General features: G+C 49.9%; 1 protein-coding gene across 4 annotated transcripts in view; it reads left to right on the forward strand.

Annotated features, from left to right (window-relative positions):
• The window catches only part of ABCC1 (ATP binding cassette subfamily C member 1 (ABCC1 blood group)), a 126,705-nt gene that overhangs the window by 45,818 nt on the left and 60,937 nt on the right, over positions 1-19,950 (forward strand). For all 4 annotated transcript variants that reach the window (XM_064478472.1, XM_064478471.1, XM_064478473.1 and 1 more), the window contains exons 6-9: positions 8,587-8,648; positions 10,377-10,508; positions 18,553-18,783; positions 19,434-19,611. In XM_064478472.1, the coding sequence (XP_064334542.1) occupies positions 8,587-8,648; positions 10,377-10,508; positions 18,553-18,783; positions 19,434-19,611 (603 nt within the window). The remainder of the gene's footprint in view (positions 1-8,586; positions 8,649-10,376; positions 10,509-18,552; positions 18,784-19,433; positions 19,612-19,950) is intronic.

Genomic DNA, 19,950 nt, shown 5'->3' on the forward strand with positions numbered 1-19,950 from the left:
CATGCATATTTATGTTCACATGTTTGCATGTCGATGTGTCTACACGTGTGGATTTGTGTGTTCGTGTGTGTGCATGTGTGTGTGTTTGCTGGTGTATAATGTTCACAAGGGCAGTGGCTATGCCTGGACACCTGTGGGATCCAGCCCACACCTGGCACAGAGGAGGGGCTCAGGTGTCTCCAGCTGTTGTATCTGCTGCTATTGGTGTTTGTCGGTGGGGTGTGTGGCCTTGGAGTGTGGCCACCAGGCTGTTCTATGGAACCAGGGATCACACCGAACAAGTCACACCTCCCTGAGTGACTGCAGACCCTGGGGTGCTGTGAGGGCGAACCGAGCTGGGAGAGGCAGATGGGCCCACGTGGGTGGAGATTGCCCTCTGGGGCCTGAGAAGCAGCCTCTCCCAGTGGACCGGCCTGCTTAATTGGCAGTTTCTGAGTTCTGGTCCTCTCTGGGATCTGCATAAAACTCTCTCGCTTCTTTCCTGGGTGTGTGTGCACGGGGGTGACTCACAGAGCTGACTTCCTCTTCCTTTTGTGCTTTTTGGATTCCTGGGGCCTGCTTGGCTGGACTGGGGCCACTGGGGGCCAGGTCTCTGACTCTTCTCCCAGCCATTCTTTTTCTCTTGTGGAAATCAAGGCTTGGAGAGGTTGTCGGGCTGTTAGGTCCTGATTCACATACGAAATCTGATGGTGAAGGCAGCGTGGTGATGGGAGAAGAGTCTCATTTTGGAGTTGGGCAGACCCTGGGCTCTCATTTCACCTGGGTCCCTTTATCCCTTCAGCAGACATTTATTAAGCACCGGTTGTATACTGTGCTTGGTTCTGAGGACACCACAGTATGTGGGAAAATGTGGTCCATGCCCTGCTTCGGTTATGTGTTACTCCATGACAGACCACCCTGAATTCGGTGTCAGGAAATAGCAATAGAACTTCATTATTACGTTTCACGGTCGTGGGTGTTGGCAGGACTCAGCTGGGTGGTTCTCACTCGGGGTCTCTGAGAATGAGTGTTCCTAGAGAGAGACCCAGGTTTAGAAGCTGTGTCACTTTTCAGGACCCAATCCCAGAAGTCACACAGGGTCACTTCTGCCATCGTCTCTGGACTGAGGCAATTACAAAATCTTCTGATTGCAAAGACTTGAGGGACATGGACCCCCAACCTCTAGACGGAGGAAGAGCGTTGCCTGGCCATCTTTGGAAAGCACAGCCCACCACATGGCCCCAGAGGTTGTGGTCTTGCTGGGAGAGAGCCGTTATGCAGGTCAACAGACCAATGACTCTAATTACAGTTGACGAAGGTTGGGACTCAGGTTACAGGACTTTCAGATTCGTGACTTTGGGCAATTCAGTCCTCCTTTGAGGACCTCAGTGTCCCCTTCTTGAAAATGGGATTGAAGCTCGAGTCAATGCTTGCTACACCCCCTTCGCACCCCAGAACTGAGGCCCGCTATCTGGGGAAGGGGACAGCGTAAGTGTTCTCTCTGCTGTCTCCCCGTCGTCTTTGGGTTGGACATCACAGCAGAGCCTGGGAGACGGGGAGAGTCCAGCTCCTGTCACTCTCCCATCCTCAGAGCAGCAGTCACACATCGCCTGTCCTCAGAGAGAGGGGTCAGCCAAGCCCAGGGTCAGGCGGGGCCTGCATGGAAGCTAGCAGTGCTGGCCTGCTCCCCGGTCCCCCCTGCTGAGTCACCGAGCCGCTGTCCTCCCCAGTTGGCCCTGTGCCTGATGCGTGACTCAGAGCTCTGTCCTGGCCCTGCTTCCCTGGCAGGGCTGCTCCCCTGTGCATCAGGCCCTGGACCTGGCTGGGCTTTGGGAGCCTGGGTGAGGCTGGCTCAAGGCAAATGTGGCAAGTAGTAGACCCTCACTTCTCAAAGTCAGGTCCTAGAACTGGCCTCATTGACCTTCCCTGGGTGCTCATTAGAAATGCAGAACCTCAGGCCTGCTGAGTCCTGCCAAGTCAGGGACTCATGTCAACAAGATCCTTGGGTGGCTGAAAAGCACCAGTTTAGCACATTCTAAAAAATAAATAAATAAATAAAGAGATGCTGAGCTCTGGCTAATGATTTGCACGATGAAGTGTCTGGGGGAAGGATACTAATGTATTTCAAAGTCGATTTTAGGCACCAAAAATCTTAACCGGCTGGTTGGCTAGAGATATGTGACAAAGTAAGTTTAGCAAAATTTTGACTTGGAGAATCTAGCTGGTGGGCGGATGGGTACTCGCTGTGGAAGTCTTTCAACTTTTCTGGAGTTTTGAAATGCTCTTAGTAAAATATTCCAAATGTGTGGACAAGGACTAAAAATATCTGTCACACCAAATGAAAGGTCAAGGGTGGAATTGGGTGTCACCATAAGGATTTGGAATTTTGATCTGATGGAGGATTTCTCTGCCTAGTTGGGGTAGTAGGGTGACACACTGAGGTTGGACATGTTTTGGAGGATCCTTCTAGCTGAAAGGAGGACACATGGGACATGGAGAGGCTGGTGGCTCTTAGGAAGCCATTGCTGGGGTCCAGGCAGCTTGAGAGGAGCGCTAGGGTGGACAGTGACCTGGTGTGTAGTAGATCATCGAAAACCAGGTTAAGAAAGTGGACAAGTTCATGGGAAAAGGGCAACGTGCACATGGTATGTGCTGCAGTAGAAGAAATTGTGGTCCTGTGCCCGGAGGAGGTTTGCACAGCTGGTAAGTGGCAGAGCCAAAAAAAGAAAACACCAGTGTTACAAATTGTACCAACGAATTTCTTATTGTCGGGTGTTTAGGTGGTTCCAGTGAATAATAATAATAGCAGCCTTGTGTTAATACGTAAAATTAACTTACTTAATCCTTAAAGCAACCCGAGTTTGCTTTAAGGTGGGGCTGTGAGTCTCCCCCTATTTTATAGATGAGGACACCGAGGTTCAGAGTGGTGAAGGGTCTTGCCTAAGTTCCCAAGGCTGGATCAAGAGCCCTTCTACTGGGTGAGCCCTTCACATCTGAGCATGTGTCAGCATTACCTGGAGGGCTTGTTAGAACACAGGTCATTGCTGGGCTTCTCAATCAGCAGGTCTGGGGGTGCCCAAGCATTTCCATTTCTAGCAACTTCCCAGGCACTTATGGGGCCGTGTTTGACAACCCCTGGTCTTAGCCATGCTGCTGCCTCAGGCATCCCTTCCTGCTGGGCATTTTGGCTTGCTGAGTCGGAGTAACTGGCAGAAAACTGAATCAAAACCAGAAAAGGTGGGTGGAGACCCAGAGAATTCCTGACGAAAAATCCAGAAAGCCCAGGGCCCCAGACCAAGGTCCTCAGAGTGCCCCTCCCCGACCCCGTGCGAGGTAAAGGACGAGCCCTTCTGAAAGAACCAGTGCCTGGGGCTGTTGTACCAAATTAGTTTAAACCTCATGATTTCTGGCCACATCGCTCAGCGCCAGGTATAGCTGCCAGGGAATGCAGCCCTCTGTTTGCATTAATCTCCCTCGTTCTCTTTCCCCTCCTGCAGCCAGGGCCCGTCTGAATGATTCTCCTTTCTAAATGAAGTGGGGGATCAGTTAATGAACCTCCTTCCTCCCGGGACAGGAGTTACCCTATTCCAGTCTCACAGGCCCGGAAACCCCACACTGGCAGCCCTGGCTTTTTCACGTCGTGAATTATGCCAGCAAGTTCTGCTCGGCTTTGGTTGAATGGAATGTTGCCCAGATCCTTGTCCAGCCGCCTCCCTTTTTTTTTTCCTTCTTTTTTAATGATCATTTCTTGACTACTTCAGAACTCTGTCTGTTATCACACAAGGCCTTTCCTATCAGATAGGGACTCCCAGAAACCTTGCTCCCAAACTGATGTCATTTCTGGTGCCGGTGACAGGACCCGTGTCTGCCCGCTGTGACTTCCAGTAATCTGAAAATCTGTGTCTGATTCCAGAGAAGGGTGGAGGACTGGGGAGACAACTTGAGAAGGCTCTTGGGTTGTACATGTTAGAAACTGAAATGTTTGTGCTGCTAATCCAACCTTACTGCACCTGGAGGGTGAATTTTGTCACCGGGGCTGGAATTTTTAACTAGCCAGAGTGAGGATTAGTCTTTACCCACCCTGTGGGCCATCATCGGTCACAGTGTCAGGGGTAGGACTCCATGTGGGTACCGTTAGGTATAAAGGGAATGAATTCACCAACAGGTTGCTTCATTTTTTTTTTCCTCCCAGTTTTATTGAGAAATAATTGACATACGGCACTGTAAAATTTAAGGTGTTTGATTGATTTACGCATGTTGGGAAACAATGACCACAGTAGGTTTAGTTAATAACATCTATTGTTTCATACACATAGAATCAAAGGAAAAGAAAAAAGCAATTTTTAAATTTATAAATGTTAAAAGAGATGAAGATGGAATTCCTCCTTCCTCCCCCTCTCCCCCAAATTTTATTGTACTTTAAATGATAGTCAGTAGTTAGTGCTGGCATTGTTAGGACAATGTAACCATTGTTCCCTGCAGACTCTAATAGAATACTGTGTTTACATCTTTTTTTTTTTTTTAAATTGAAGTGTCATTGACCGGCAGCACAGTTTGAGGCGCACAGCATGGTGGTTCGCTATTTCCATGCATTACAAAATGATCACGATAAGTCTAGGTTGCTTCATTCTTGACCCACCGCTGCTGGCGTTGCCTGGTTTTGAAGAATGCCAGGTCTTGTGAGGCCCCTGTGTGGGTAAGCCTGACACCCCTGCACTCACACCAGGCCTGTGTGCAGGTTAGAAGAAGGCGTCTCGCCCCCTCTGGGCAGGTGAATTTGAGAAATTTCCCGCTTAGGCTGACGCAGCACTGCCCTCCCACCCGCGGCACAGGCGCGGGCTGCCCTTCAGCCCCGACTCGCCCCCTCGGCTGGGCATCTTTGTGAAGGGGTAGTTCTGTGTTGATGCCAAGACTGAGAGAAGACTGGATTTAGAGGCAAAAGGACGTCGCTTGGCGCTCTGGTTTCTCTCAATTTTTTTTTTTAAGTATATTTTTATTGAGGTAAAGTCAGTTGACAGTGTTGTGCCAGTTTCTGGTGCACAGCACAACGCTTCAGTCACATAGGAACATACATATATTCATTTTCATATTCTTTTTTACCAGAATTTACTACAAGATACTGAATATAGTTCCCTGTGCTGCACAGTAGGACCTTGTTTATTTATTTTACATATAGTACTTAGTATCTGCAAGTCTCGAACTCCCAATTTATCCCTTCCCACCCTCTTCCCCACTGGTAACCATAAGTTTGTTTTCTGTGTCTGTGAGTCTGTTTCTGTTTTGTAAATAAGTTATTTGTCTTTTTTGTTTTTTTTAAGATTCCACATACAAGTGCTATCTATCATAAGGTATTTTTCTTTCTCTTTCCCTTAAGAATTGTCATCTTTGGTATCTTGAGGTCTGACTTAAGCAGGGGGCAGGCAGCGTTCTCTGTAAAGAGGCAGACAGTAAATATTTTAGCCTTTGTGGACCACGTGGTCTGTCGCAGCTGCTCGGCTGTGCTGCTGTAGCCCCGAAGCCGACGTGGACGACACGGAAATGAATGGGCATTGCTGTGCCCGAGGAAACTGTTTTGCAAGCGGCCAGACTGTGGGCCTCCGTTTGCCAGCCCTGATGTGAAGCATCTGGTACAGCACTTGGTGTGTCATGGTCTGCAGGAAACAGCAGACTTGCTGCTGAGCTTACTGCTAGTGTCACTGCTTGAGCTGTTACTCTGTGCCAGGGGCCGTTCTGAGTACTTCTCAGGCTTTATCTTACTTAATCTCATCATCACCAAGTAAGTTGGCCAAGGCCCCTCAGCTGGTAAGTGGCAGAGCTGGGATCCAAACTCTTCCTCTAACCAAGTTGTTCACACATGAGCACCGCCTGCACCGCTCCCCCTGCCCCTTCCACCCCCAGCCCTGCACCCTGTGTTTCGTTGTTGCTGCAGCTCTCACCATGGATAGTTACATATTTGTATGCATCTTGATTTGCTTACTGTCCGTCTCCCACAAGGTGGGAGGTGATACGGGGTGGAGACCTCACTGTCTTGTGTGTTATCTCTGTCTTGGATGTACTTAGCTGCCTCCTGACATAGAAGCAGGTCCACCCTCAGTATTTGCTTAAGAAATAAATGAATCATTGCCAGCTGTGTCCCTCCCAGTCCCCTTCTCTGCCAGCACCTTAGCTTTTCACAGTGGGTAGGAACTGGGCTACAGTTGAAGTGCATTTGCCATTCCCTGTTAACCCACCCACTCCCGGAAGAAAAAACCAACCAACAGAGCAAACGCCACCGCCTCCTCCAGGAATAATGTTCCTGCCTTAGGTTGGAAAAATTCCAGCTCACGAGACAGTCCCATGGATCTCCTTTCCCTTGTCCCTCCTCGCAGTCCTGTGAAGTAGGCTGAGCAGTAGGACTAATTGCTCCCATTTCCTAGATGTGAAAACTGAGACTTGAAAGTGGACAGAAGTGTACAGCATGGTGTAATGAACTGCCACGGACTGTTTACCCTGTATCGCATGTTAACATTCCAGTCTGTACCTCTGAAAGACAAGGAATTTTTAATTCTTAATAATTTTTTATTTTGAAATAACTTGACTCACAAAAAGTTACAAATATTATAGAGTCCTGTAACTTTCCAGTTTTCCAATTTTCCATGGTGATAATATCTCAGAGATAAGGATTTTAAGCAGTGAAACAGCGATACCTTATGTGGCCTAAAAACATAGATAACAACCCTTTAATATCATTAAGCATTGTAATAATCCATTGTGGTTGCAAAATGGTACAACCTCTTACATTATAGCATTCCTCCTTCATTTGTTAGCTGGACCATTTTTATGCAAAGACACTTCTCATCTCTTTGGTCATCCTGGGGCATCATAGACAAATGCTTCTTTCCCTTTTCTGTTTTCAAAACGGCTTGATTCATTAGCATCTTTCATCAGTGATACCAAGAGGCTTTCCTTCTTTTCCAGTATCAAGATGAACCTGTGTTTTTAAACATATGTGATGTGCTTCAGTCCTTTTGACTTATCGTCTGTATCGCAGCTCATATTGTCCCTTTCTGGGCTCTTGGGAGCCACTTCTGGTTGCTTCTGCAGCCTTAACAAGCCGCCTCCTGTCGGGTGTGACAAGATGTTCAGGACTTACTATCTTGTACATTTCTTGCGCAGCCACTTTACCAAGGAGAGTCTGGGAGTTAAAAACAGAAACTCAGTGCTGGGGCCCACCCCAAACCAGCTAAGTCAGAATCTCGGGATGAGGGAAGGAAGTGAGGCAGAAACAGGGTTTTTTTCACGTGCTCCGAGGCTGGATGGAAAACCACTTGGGTGTAGTGTGTTCTTTCATCGGGTTCTCCAGTGCCTCATCTGTACAATTCTGGAACGTTAAGAGGTGTCCTGAGCTAATGATCTCATCATTGCCTGGCGACCCCACCTTCACTAACACTTGTGTTTCAGAATTTAGACCTGAACATATTGGCATTGCAAGCCAGTCCTTGTGTGCAGTCCCTGAGGCTCTGTGCAGCTGATCCATTCCTTGTTGGTGTGGTGTTGAACTGAAGGTCATCTCTGAGCTCTGGGAAAGAGGTTCTTTGAAAGCTTGCTGAGAATCTGTGGATGACTTTCTGTTGCCCTTGGGATGGAGACCAAAATTCCTTATGTGGCCTCCAGTGTGGACTGCTCAGGCCTCTTCTTGGTTCTGGGAGCCGGCAATGTTCCCCTCTACCACAGGGCCTTTGCATGGATGCGTCTCTCTGCTAGGACTGTCCTGCCTCACCCTTTCACTTATTCTCTCCTCACTCTTCAGACCCCAGTTTGAACGCCTTCCCTGACCTCTGTCAGCTAGATCAGCCCAATGAGGTACCTGATGTTTTGGGGCTCACATTGTCTCCCCTGCTGCTAGCTGTGGGACCCCGGGCAGGTCTTTTCATTTCTCTGCTGTTCAGTTTCTTAACCACAAAGTGAGGACAATGTTTTTACCTACTTTGTAGCATGGTTATGAAGATTAAACACTTAAAACAGAGCTAGCTAGCAGAGAGTGTTTGCAGGTTGTATATTATTATTATGATGATGATCAATATCCCGGAATAGGATTGTGTGTATTTGCTCAGATCTGTATACAGGTGGTAGGCACATAGTAAGTACGTGCTCAGAAAATACTTGTTGAATGAATGAATGAATGAATGGAAGAGATGAAGTAGGAACAGTAGTAACTCCATACTCAAGGTTCTGTGAGGAGGTAAGATGACGCTAGTACTATGTAGAGTGCCTGACACATTGCAGATGCTCAGTGCACATTTACTGAGTAAGCAGACGAGTGAAGTAAAGCGGGGACAGCAGGAGCACCGGGTTCACCGCGTGGCTGTGGGGACTAAGGCAGGTATGGGACGTGTTGTACCATTTCTGTGCACAGCAGACACGCAGGAAGTGATTGTCCGGTGAAGCTGGAGGATCTGCCATGTGTTTCTTTCAAGGCCACTGGGGCTCAGGAGAGGAATTCTTTCGGGGTGCGAGTTGGTGGCGTGAGAGTGGCTGCTGGTCTCCTGGGAGGGAGAGCGGGCATAGGTGAGAAGTTTAATTGTCCATTTCCCTTTTGCTCCCCACCCTGTGTCTTCTTTCCACTAGAACCCTTGCCCAGAATCCAGCGCCTCCTTCCTTTCCAGAATCACCTTCTGGTGGATCACAGGGTAAGTCCTGGCCCCCAGATGGCGGGCGGGGGCTGGGCTATGAGTGTGCAACTGGGGTCCCTGCTCTCCCTCCCTCGCTCTTTCCGGCAGAGCTGTGTCCTGAATGTGCCCTGCCCTGGGCCCGGGGTCCAAGACTCCGACCCCGTCCCCGCATTCAGGTGATAAATTCATGGACCTAAATGTCTTGGGCCTCTGTGGACAGCTTAGCCTGGGCGGCTGTGAGCTGCACTAGGGGTCATTATTATCACTGGTGTTGTTTCCCCCCATTAGAAAAATTGATGCTTGAGCACCATAGGAAAAATGGGTGAGAGAAGTGTGCAAAGAACAACAGTAACAAAGCACCAGAGAAGGCCACCGTCTGCAGCTCAGGACATGCCCGTCTCACCCTGCTTCCACTTGGGTGGTTTTTTCCTGCACATTGTCAGCATCTTACTGGGGATTATTTAAATCCCTTCCCCCTCCCCCCATAAGCACTGTTCCTCATCTTTATAAACTTTTAACAAACATGTTTTCTTTTAATTAAATATTTTTCTTAATTATTTTTTAATGACTGTTAAAGAACATCGCTGGGACAGTTGGTGCGCTCCGAACACGGGCTGCAGGGCAGGGCAGCCAGGCTCACAATTCTGATTTGGGTTATTGTTCTCTGGTTATTTCAGAGCATGTCCTTTCTCTTAGGGAGATACACCCTCAGGTTTAGGGGTAAAGAGGTGTAGAGTCTGCAGCCTCCTCTGAAATGGTTCAGGAAAAAAGATCCAGGCATGGTTCATTTTTTCACGCTTCCCGGATACCGCGTTATGTACAAACGAAAGGTTTGTCAGTGCCCTGGGTCAGGCACATCTGTTGGCACTGTTTTTCCAACAGCGTTTGCTCACTTCCGGTGTCTGTGTCACATTTTGGTAATTCTCACAGTACTTCAAGCTTCTTTGTTTTTATTATATTTGTTATGGTGGCCTGTGATCCTTGATGTTACTACTGTGACTCGCTGAAGGCTCAGATGATGGTTAGCATTTTTTTCTAGCAAATAAAGTATTTTTAAGTTAAGCTCTGTGTATTGCTTTTTAGACATAATGCTGTCGCACACTTAATAGACTATAGGAAAGTGTAAACATAACTTTTACGTGGGAAACTAGAAAATTCCTGTGACTCGCTTTATTGCGGCGTCTGGAATAGAACCCACCGTCTCGCCTCGGTCTGCCTGTATGAGTTCACATACATGCGTGTTTAGAGGTGGAGACAGATTGAGCACATGTGGCCATGTTTGACTGGTGAACCCGGTGAAGGGTAAACAGAATTCTTTGTACAATTCCTGCGATTTTTCTCTGACTTTGAAATTTTTCCAAATAAGAAGTAAAAGTATTAGATTTACTCTTTTATTATGAAAGAGTTCAAACCATAGAAAGGCTAGTCTGATAAACCTCAATACACTCATCACTCAGTTTGACGATAGTTAACGCTTTGCTGTATCAGCCTTAAAAATTTTTCCTCCTAAATCATCTGCATGTATCTCTAAAACAGGAGGCCGTTTTTCCTCGTGACCTATCAGAATTAGCAGTAATGGTTAGTGTGCCCAAACATCCATCCATATTCAGATTTTCCTGAGTGCAGGGCTGCCTCCATTCACAGCGGACCGCCATGGCAGGGAGGGCGGGCTGGCAGGCATGTGTAGGGAGGGCCATTGTCCTCCTCCCGACGCTCATCTCCTCCCCTCTTGTGTCTCGGCTGCAGGATGATGGTCCGGGGCTACCGCCAGCCCCTGGAGAGCACTGACCTCTGGTCCCTGAATAAGGAGGACACTTCAGAAGAAGTCGTGCCCGTTTTGGTGAAGAACTGGAAGAAGGAATGTGCCAAGTCCAGAAAGTGAGTGTCAGCCCTCCTGCCACGGGGAAGCCAGAACTCTCTAGGGCGACCTGGTCACCTCCCTCCCTCCACTGGGGTCCGGAATGGTGGCAGTGCCACCTCTTCCTTAGCTTCATCGTTCCGAGGAGGTGGCTTCACTTCTGCAAGCCTCAGTTTGCTCATCTGCAAAATGGGGTAGAGTCTGACGTGTAACCAAGGCGATTTGGGAAGGAAAAAGGAAAAATGTCAAGTGGGTGAATGATTCTTAGTCGCGCCCTCGGCGAGTGTGGGCCTGGGTGTGCAGCTCTGCCCTCCCGGAGCCAGTCTCGTTTTCTCTGCCCCTCCCTGAGCACCCGGCATCTCGAGTGCCCTTGCTGTTTTAAGTGTTTGGGTTCAGTACGCCAAGGCCGCTATTCCATGAGGTATTCAGCCTGAGAAGCCCCAGTCGAGGATGATTTTGACGCTCCTGGATTTTTGTTTTTCAGTAGACGTTGCTTTTTAGAGCAGTTTTGGTTTCACAGAGGTCCTGAGCAGAGAAGGTGCAGAGACACATGCACAGCCTCCCCCGCGTCAGCATCGCCCCCAAGGGGCACATTGGTCCAGTCGGTGAGCCGACGTTAGCACATCGTCATCACCTGCGCATTCATGGGTTACGTCAGGGTTCATTCGCTCCTGGTGTCCGGGATTTCAGACAACCCCCCGCTGCAAGCTGCATGCCACCTCTTGATCTCTGTCTTCGGGTTATTTTGGGAATCAGGCCAGGGCCTCCCCAGCACATACCTTATTTCATCAGGTCTAAGACGTCATCAGCCTTGTGATGCATCATTATTTTCTGCACCAATGAGAAAGAAAAACGGCTACCAGTTGAACCAGGGCATGTCATTGACTTTAGAGGCATCCTGTGTCCAGAGGAGCCAGATGAGACAGTGGATGGTGGCTGTCTTTACTCCTGTTGTCTTTATGGGGTGGGGCCTGTGATTCGCTTTTGATAGCCGGCTGAAGAGGGGGCCAGCCTGGTGTGTAGGACTCCCCACAGAGCAGCCGGCCTTCCAGGAGCGAAGCCCAGGCTCGGGATCCGATTCCTCACCCGTTGCAGGAACGCCCAAGTTCCAGGTCTTCAGTCAGGCCCAGGCACTGGGTGGGAATTTGGGACATCCGTGCTGCTGGCCTCCACGACACCAGCAAAAGACTTAATGCCTCTGTGCTGTGGCCCATTCGGGGTGGCATAGATAGAGAAGTTGCCTCGTGGGAGGCGGATTGAGCTTGAGCCTCTGTGGCCGAACGTTGTGAGGAGATGGCCGGTGTTCTGTGCACATGCGGCTGCAGCCGGGGTCCATGACCTAGCTGGAGGTTCTCAGGCAGAGGTGGGGCCTCCGGGTCCCTTCGACCTGGCCCTGCAGCATCCTTCCTGATGAGAACACTGCGTTCTCAGCCTGAGTTGCCCAAATCTCACCGACCACTTGGCTCAGTCTTTTCCCCATGGTGGGTGGCAGGGCTGCCCACCCTGGCGTCCCTTGGGGCTCACCCAGTGAGCGGGTGCTGGAGATGTGGGCGAGGCCGGCCACAGGGCTTCCTGGGAAGAGGACCAGCTTTCTACGTGGAGCTCCATCTCAGGCTTGGCCCTTCCCTGATTCGTTCAACAGGTGGTTCCTGCTGATGTGCTGGGCGCTGTTTAGACCCTGGAGGTTCCAGAGAGTGGAACAAAACAGGCTTCTTGTTTGGTGCCACTTACATTCCATGTGGGACACAGGACGTTGGGAGTCAGGCATACACTGCTGAGAAACTTTGGCGAGCGAGTGTGATGAGGAGGTTAAAATGGGGGCATGAGGGCAAGAGTGACTGAGGGAACTGATACAGGTACGGACGGCGGTCAGGGGTGGCCTCTCGGAGAAGATGCCATTTGAGCAGAGATTCGTGTTGAAGGAGGGAATGGGCCATGTGCAAATGTGGGAAAGGGCTTTCCGTTTGATAGGAGCAGCTAGTGCAAAGGTCCTGCGGTGGAAGTGAGTGTGGCATGCATCTGGAGCAGCAGGGGGCCAGTAATGCTTGAGTGGAGTGAGATATGTGGAGAGCAGGAGGAGGTAAAATGGGAGGAGGAGTTGCCTGGCTCTCAAAGGCTGTGGTACTAAATGCAGTGAGAAGACAGAGGTGGGCTTTGTGCAGGGCAGAGGCATGTCCGGAGCTCTGCTTCAGAACAAGAGTTGGGCTGCCCTCGGGAAGGTGGATCGTGGGGCGAGAGTAGAGGCAGATGTGAGCCTGAGCCAGCCTCTGTGCCCCTTACGGGCATGGGTGCTGATGGGGAGAGTCCTGTGCTCTGTGCTCTGGGTGCCCCCGGGGAGCAGGTGATGGAGGCCTGGGCAGGGGGGCTGCCTTGGCTTCCTGGCCTCAGGTCTGGACTCCCCTCACCGCCAGCTCCTCTCCTCACCCCTGAGGGACTCCTCTCAGGAGTCGGGTCTGAACTGCTCCTCCTGCCACCACGTCTGGGTTTTAAAATCCAGTGCTTCGTTGGTTCTCATCAAATGATTTTGAGTTTAACAAAATGGAGTGGAAATTTCTTGGCGTACAGCCTCCCATAAGTTAAGGCCATTTTGGACCATGGTTGCTGCTGGAGTGACTGAAACATGGTTTAGCGGCTTTGGAAAGGAGTTGGGCGTTTTTTTTAAAAAGTTAAGCAGTTCTGATACCACCCAGCCATTCTACTCCTAGGCATATACGCAGGAGAACTGAAGACATACATGTTCATCAACCTGTATCGGAGTGTTTGTAGCATAGAAGTGTTACGTGTGCTGGCCAAAGCTGGAAGCAACCCAGGTGTCCATTAACAAGTGCAAATCACGGCGTAGCCTTCAAGGGAGCACATCTGAGCAAGGCGAAGGGCTGAACTGTCGATACACTCAGCAACGGAGAAGTCTCGAAATAATTACACTGAGTGAACAAAGCCAAGCAGAAACACATACTCAGTGATTCCATATATACAATTCCAGAAAACGAAAGCAGATCTGTAGTGGTGGGAGTCAGCTCAGTGGTGGCCTGAGGTAGAGAGATGGGAGGGAGAAATTGCAGAGGGCAGGACAGCTCTGTGGGTGTGATGGGTGTGTTCGTGAGCTTGGTTTCCCTGATAGTCTCGTGGGTGTGTAAGTGTGTCAGAGCTCATCAAATTGTACAGTTCAAATATGTGCCCTTGATTGTAACAGCAGTTACGCCAGTAAAGCTGTGTGTAAAAAAGCAGTAGTGTTCAGAGAAGAGGTGACCATTTTACCTAAGAGTCTCTATTTCATAAAGGAATGCAAATAGCAAATAGCAAACAAAAAAAACAAAAGAAAACGAACCCCTCAGAAATGTTAAGCTGTTCTCAACCTTTCAGACCCATTGCCCCCTTGAATAGCAAAAGATTCTGTGGCACCTCCTTTATTGTACTTTAAGGAGATATATAAAAGGAACCCACCCATGTATCTAATTTAAAAAATCAGCATAATATTCTTGCTTGACTTGAACAGAAAACTAAAAAGGGGGGAGGATTTATAATAAAATGCCACTTATTTCTGTGTGTAAACGTTCAGGCACATGCTAGCATGTAGAATGAAGAGTCACTGCTTGTTCCTAAGTGGAGAATTCCCCGCGGCAGCTGCAAATCCCAACCTACCTGATCTGGTGGCTCTAGAGACCAGAACCATCGCTGCCCTCATGAACAAGTTTTTGCAAGGTGGTGACTAATGCTTGGCAAAATTCCAAACAAAACTTAATTTGTGCAATAGCTGCATTTCTGAAGAGAGTCAAGGTGTATTTAAAGTTGCAAAAAAAATGTACACACTATATGTGGATTTATGTCAAAGATGGAGTTAAATTCTAGGTGTAGGTGATTTTAGGCAGGCTCTTAACCTGCATGGACGGTCTGGTGGGACCTTTTTCCTTTGGGACGGTTCTATGTGGCAGAGAAGATCTGGTCTCTGGCCCGGTCTTTGTGACCATCAGAGAACGAGAAACCCCCTTGACAGCCTGTTTTTGAGAAACAAAAAGCACTCACCAACAACAACAAAAAGGGGAAGAACGTTTTTGAGTCATTTATATTTTGTAAGCAGCACAGTCAGAATCGTGCCAGGACTATATGCTTCCCGTGCCGAGGCCTGGGTGGGGAGGTGGTTGCCGCTCCCTCCCGCCTGTGGTTTCCCAAAGTGTTATCCTGTATATTGTGAGTGCTAAGGAGGATGAAAATGTGCGTGAAGTTTGTAAAACCCATTCTCTGCAATTGTAGGTCACATCTGCCCTCCTATGTTATACCGGGTATTATGAGTCACAGAGTACATCCAGAAAATTTAGAATTTTCATTGAGCTATGACCTTTTTGAGCTTGTGATTTTGCCTTTGCCGCAACATTAAAGGTCTTACGCATTTAGCAAATGACAAGCGAAGCCTGCAGGAGCTCCTCGTTGTCCTTTGGTTGATTCACGCCCCTCCCTGTCTGTTCTCTCTGTTCTGCTCTGGTCACCTGAGGTTCTTGGAAGGCTGTCTCACCTATTTTCAATATCCTTTAGCTCCAGGCCGGCTCATCCTATTCCTTCTGCCTGGAGCACCCTTTCCTTCCCCAGGCGGACCTGCTCCCTCATCCTGCAGGTCTCGTTTTGGATGTCACCTCCTCCAGGAAGCCCCTATGGTAGCCCCCCTCACACAGGCTTGTGAAGTCACCGCTGCTGATCTGCTTCTCCCACCAGGCTGCTCCATGGCGGGGCTCTTCCCAGTGCCTGGCCCAGAGCAGGGCGTTCGCAGCAGACAGATCGATGGGCACCTTTGCTCACATGGGAATCCAGACGAGGGAGCAAGTTCCTTTTCCTTCCCAGCCTCCAGCTTCCCCACCCCTTTCTGTTCCCCTGTCTTGGGCAGTTTTCTCCTGACTCAGACCTTCCCTCTCCAACTTTCCTTTCCCCTCCCAGCCAGACCATTCACATGCCCTGCTTTCTTCTTCTCCCTCCAGGAGCGCCTTCCTCCCTAGGGGGCCTCTTGTTCACTTGGTATTTTTTGTTTCCTGACTCGGCCTTAGCTCATCCCTTCCACTGCTCTTGACCTCTCCCACCCATGCCTGAGCCTTCCTCCTCTGTCTGCCTGAGACCGTCTCCCGGGCCCTTTGGCCACCCATCTCCTGGCCACAGAAAGCAGCCCTGGCTCAGCGGCAGCCCACACAGGCCCAGCGCCAGGGCCCAGCTTAGGAAGCAGTGCAGGGAGTGGACCAGGAGGGGCCTGCGGCGCTCCCTTCTCCCTGCCCTGCCTCCCTGCCCTTCTTGCCGAGAGGATGTGTGTGTGCTGAACAAAATCCTACTCGAGGTCCCCGCCAGAATCCCAGCTCCAGGGGAAGTCGGGGAGATGAGCAGGGCGACCTTGTGCGGTGACACTGACATCATGAGAAATGATTTCCCCCAAAAGATGCCCACACCCTGATCCCCAGAACCTGAGTGTGTCACGCCACGTGGCAGAGGTACTTTGCAGATAGGATTAATGATCAAGTTCAGGGTTTTGAGACGGGGAGACAATTCCGGGTTACTTGGGTGTGCCTGCTGAAATCGTCACCTGCCTCGTTAGAAGTCAGAGAGACGATGCCACGCGGCCGACGTTGAAGGTGGAGGCGGAGGCCATGTGCCCGGGCATGTAGGCAGCTTCCAGAAGCTGGAAAAGTTGGAAACAGATTTTTCCCTGGAGCCTGTGAACTCAGTTTAGATTTCTGGCCTTCACAACTCTTGAGATGTTAAATTTGTGTTGTTCTAAGCCACTGAGTTTGTGTTCGTTGGATACAGCAACCCTGGGAAATTCTCCAACTTCACACAGAGTTTAGATTTTATTCTGGATGCGGTGGGAGGCCAGCAGTGGAGTCCAAGTAGGAGAATGATGCATTTTAGGAAGGTGCCCCCCGGCTGCCGTGCAGGGAATTGGTTGTCAGGCAGCGAGAGTGGAGGGAAGTAGAGGGAGCAGTGAGGAGGCTGCAGCAAAGGTCACTAGCATGAGTCAGAGGCTGTGGTGGTGGAAAGCATGGCTGGATGACTGCACACATCCCGGGGGTGGGAAGGACAGGACACGTGCCTGACTGGGCCTGGGGAGCATGGAGGAGAAGGGGTCAAGGATGAGTCCCATATTTCAGGTCCTTTCCTGGGGTGAGGAGCTCCGAGGGGAAGGACACGGACTTGACGGAGCCCAGACCTGTGCCCACGGTTTGGAGTAGGGTCAGAGGAGGGAGCCAGGGCAGGTTGGGAGGCTGTGGTCTCCAGGAGGGCATTTCAGCTGGTCCAGACGGTCAGATGCAGCATAGATGGGAGAGGCAGGAATCCTGCGTGAGGGAGTGCTATTCAGGGAGCTGATGCCATGGAAGAATTTTGCAAATTGTGAATGTTAGGTTTGGGTGGGGGTAAAGCTTGGGTGTATATTTCAGGGATGGAGGCCACGTTTGACCATTTGAGGATGTTGCTTTGATTGCATTTTGGGAGAGGGAAGCTGCATCTGTCACTGCATAACAAGTTACCCCAAAACGTAGCAGCTTTACATAGCATGGACATTTACTGTCTCACACAGTGTCTCTGGGCTGGGGGATCTGGCCAGCTGGGTGGTTCTGGCTCGGGATTCTGTCATGGTTGCAGTCAGGATGTCAGCCGGGACTACAGTCATGTGAAGTCTTGACTGGGACTATGGATCTGCTTCCACACTGCACATGGTTGGCAAGACCATGCTGGCTATTAGCTTAGCTAGGTCTCTGGTTGAGTGTCCCCACCACCCAGCAGTTGGCTTTGCCCAGAGAGAATGGTGCAGTGTTGTGGCATGAAAGAAGCCATGGTGCTTTCTGCAGCCTTGCCTTGGAAGTGACACAGTCACTCTCCATCATTTCTGTAATTTCCTTCTTTGAGTGGGAGAGGACTCCACGGGCGCCTGTACAAGGGCTCTGATTTCTCAACATCCTTGCAAATCTTGTTGTTATCGGACTTTCTAACGATAGCCATTCTAGTGCTTGTGAAGCAGTATCTCATCTTGGTTTTGATTTGCATTTCCCTGATGACTAAGAATAAGTTTCATGTGCTCATACCATCCCGCATGTCTTCACTGCGCCTTTTAAAACTGGATTGTCTTTTTCATATTGAGTTGTAACAGCTCCTTATGTGCTCTAGTGACAAGTCCCTTATCAGATTTTTGATTTACAAATATTTCCTCCCATTCTGTGGGTTGTCTTTTCACTTCTTGAAGCACGGAAGTGTTTTTTTTTTTTTTATCTTTGATGAGTTTCAATTAATTTTTTTTCCTTTTGTTGCCTTTGCTTTTGGTGTCATATTTAAGAATCCATTGCTAAATCCAAGGTCATAAAGATTTGCCCCTGTGTTGCCTTCTAAGAATTTTAGAGTTTTAGCTCTATGTTAGGTCTTTCACCCATTTCGAGTTAATTTTTGTATACGGTGTGAGGCAAGGGTCCAGCTTCACTCCTCTGCCTGTGGCTGTGTGATTTCCCAGCACCGTTTGTGGAAAAGATTGTTCTTGTGCCATTGAATGGTCGTGACAACCTTGACAAACATCAACTAGGTTTATTTCTGGATATTTAAATTCTGTTGCATTGGTCCCTATATATGCCTATCCTTATGCCTGTCTTGGTTACGATTGCTTTTTAGTAAGTTTTGAAACCAGGAAATGTGAATCCTCCAACTTGGCTTTTCTTTTTCAAGATGGTTTTGGTTATTTTGGATTCCACGTGAGTTTTAGGATTAGCTTGTCCATTTCTAGGAAGGAGCCCGCTGGGATCCTGATAGAGATTATGTTGATTCAGGAAGGCGATTTTGGTTGTCCTTCACCTCTTTTAACTCATTTAATTTTCACAAAAGTAGGAGGCAGGCCCTACTTTCGTCCCCATTTTACAGGTGAGGAAACTAAGGCCTAGAGAGGTTAAAGAACTTGTCTGTGTTTACCGAGCAGACTGGGATCCTGAGTCTGTGGTCGTAAGCACTGTGTCCAGCTGTCTTTCTGTGCGGAATGGTCCACTTTGGCCAGGCCTCCCAGAGGATGGACTGATTCCCTGGCAGACCCCACAGCTGCTTCTCGTGTTCCAGGCAGCCGGTGAAGATCGTGTACTCCTCCAAGGATCCCGCCAAGCTGAAAGGGAGCTCCAAGGTGGATGTGAACGAGGAGGCCGAGGCTCTGATTGTCAGGTCCCCCCAGAAGGAGCGAGACCCGTCCCTGTTCAAGGTGTTGTACAAGACCTTCGGGCCCTATTTCCTCATGAGCTTCTTGTTCAAGGCCCTGCACGACCTGATGATGTTTGCCGGCCCGGAGATCTTGAAGTAAGGCCTCCCCCGTCATAGCTGGGCACCTCTTCCCATCCTTGACTTCCCCCTTGCAACACCCCTGCCCCTCCCTTCGGATCACGTGCCATACCCAGTGTTGAGGGGCACTCTCGGCTAGGGCTCTCCATCCCTAACTGCTTTGCCTGGTGCTTTGCTTTAAGAAAACCATCTTAATCAAGGCCACGCTGGTTGCAAGTAACAGAAACCGACTAGGTTCCCCTAAAGCCAAAGGGGTAGGATAGAGGATTATCTTGGGAAACCAAGAGCAAGGAAATGTCAGATGGCATGAAAGTTGCAAAAAACCAGAAAGGAGGTCACCTCTCTCTCTGTTTACCTACGTGCATGCCCACCTCCCCCTCTCTCTGCTTCTCTCTCTGTGTCTCTCTCTTTGGGACCACACATTCATTCTCTTTCCCTTCTTACCTCTGCCCCTTGTGCTCCCTGCTTGGTCACTTTTGGGTGATGACCCTGGATGAGCGTGCTGGGCCACCCGCACGGTCGCCACCACGTGGGCTGGGCTCCCACTCACAAAGCTGAAGCAGTGACGCCCAGTCTGGGAGAAAGTCAAAACACTGAAACCAGGGAACCTGTCCCCGCACATGTGTCGCAGGCTTGTCACGCCAGGCCCTGTCCTCGCTGCCCTGCAGGTTGCTCATCAACTTCGTGAACGACAAGAAGGCCCCGGACTGGCAGGGCTACTTTTACACGGCGCTGCTGTTCGTCAGCGCCTGCCTGCAGACCCTCGTGCTGCACCAGTACTTCCACATCTGCTTCGTCAGCGGCATGCGCATCAAGAGCGCTGTCATCGGGGCCGTCTACCGGAAGGTGGGTGAAGGCTGCGCTGGCTCGTCCCCGGGGCCACCCCGGAGCAGTGGCACGGCGGGAGAGTCAGGCGTGAGACCTTAGCCACGCTGACTTCAGGGGTGAGCCTGTGCGATGTCCGTGAGCCCCCAGGGTCTGCTGCGGGTAATTGAATTTCTTCGGTGGCACGTGATTTGGGGAGATCCAGGTTCAGATCCTTGCTCTGCTAGTAATATTCTGAGTATGAATATTCTGACTTTCTAACTCCATCTGAACTGAGCAGATGGTACGTTCCCTGGATGATAAATACTCAGCTGATACCCGTGCACAGGTAGCCTTAAAGGAACTGGATTATCTCCTCGG

This window comes from Camelus dromedarius, chromosome 24 (genome assembly GCF_036321535.1).
Source record: "Camelus dromedarius isolate mCamDro1 chromosome 24, mCamDro1.pat, whole genome shotgun sequence".
Taxonomy (NCBI): Eukaryota; Metazoa; Chordata; class Mammalia; order Artiodactyla; family Camelidae; genus Camelus; species Camelus dromedarius.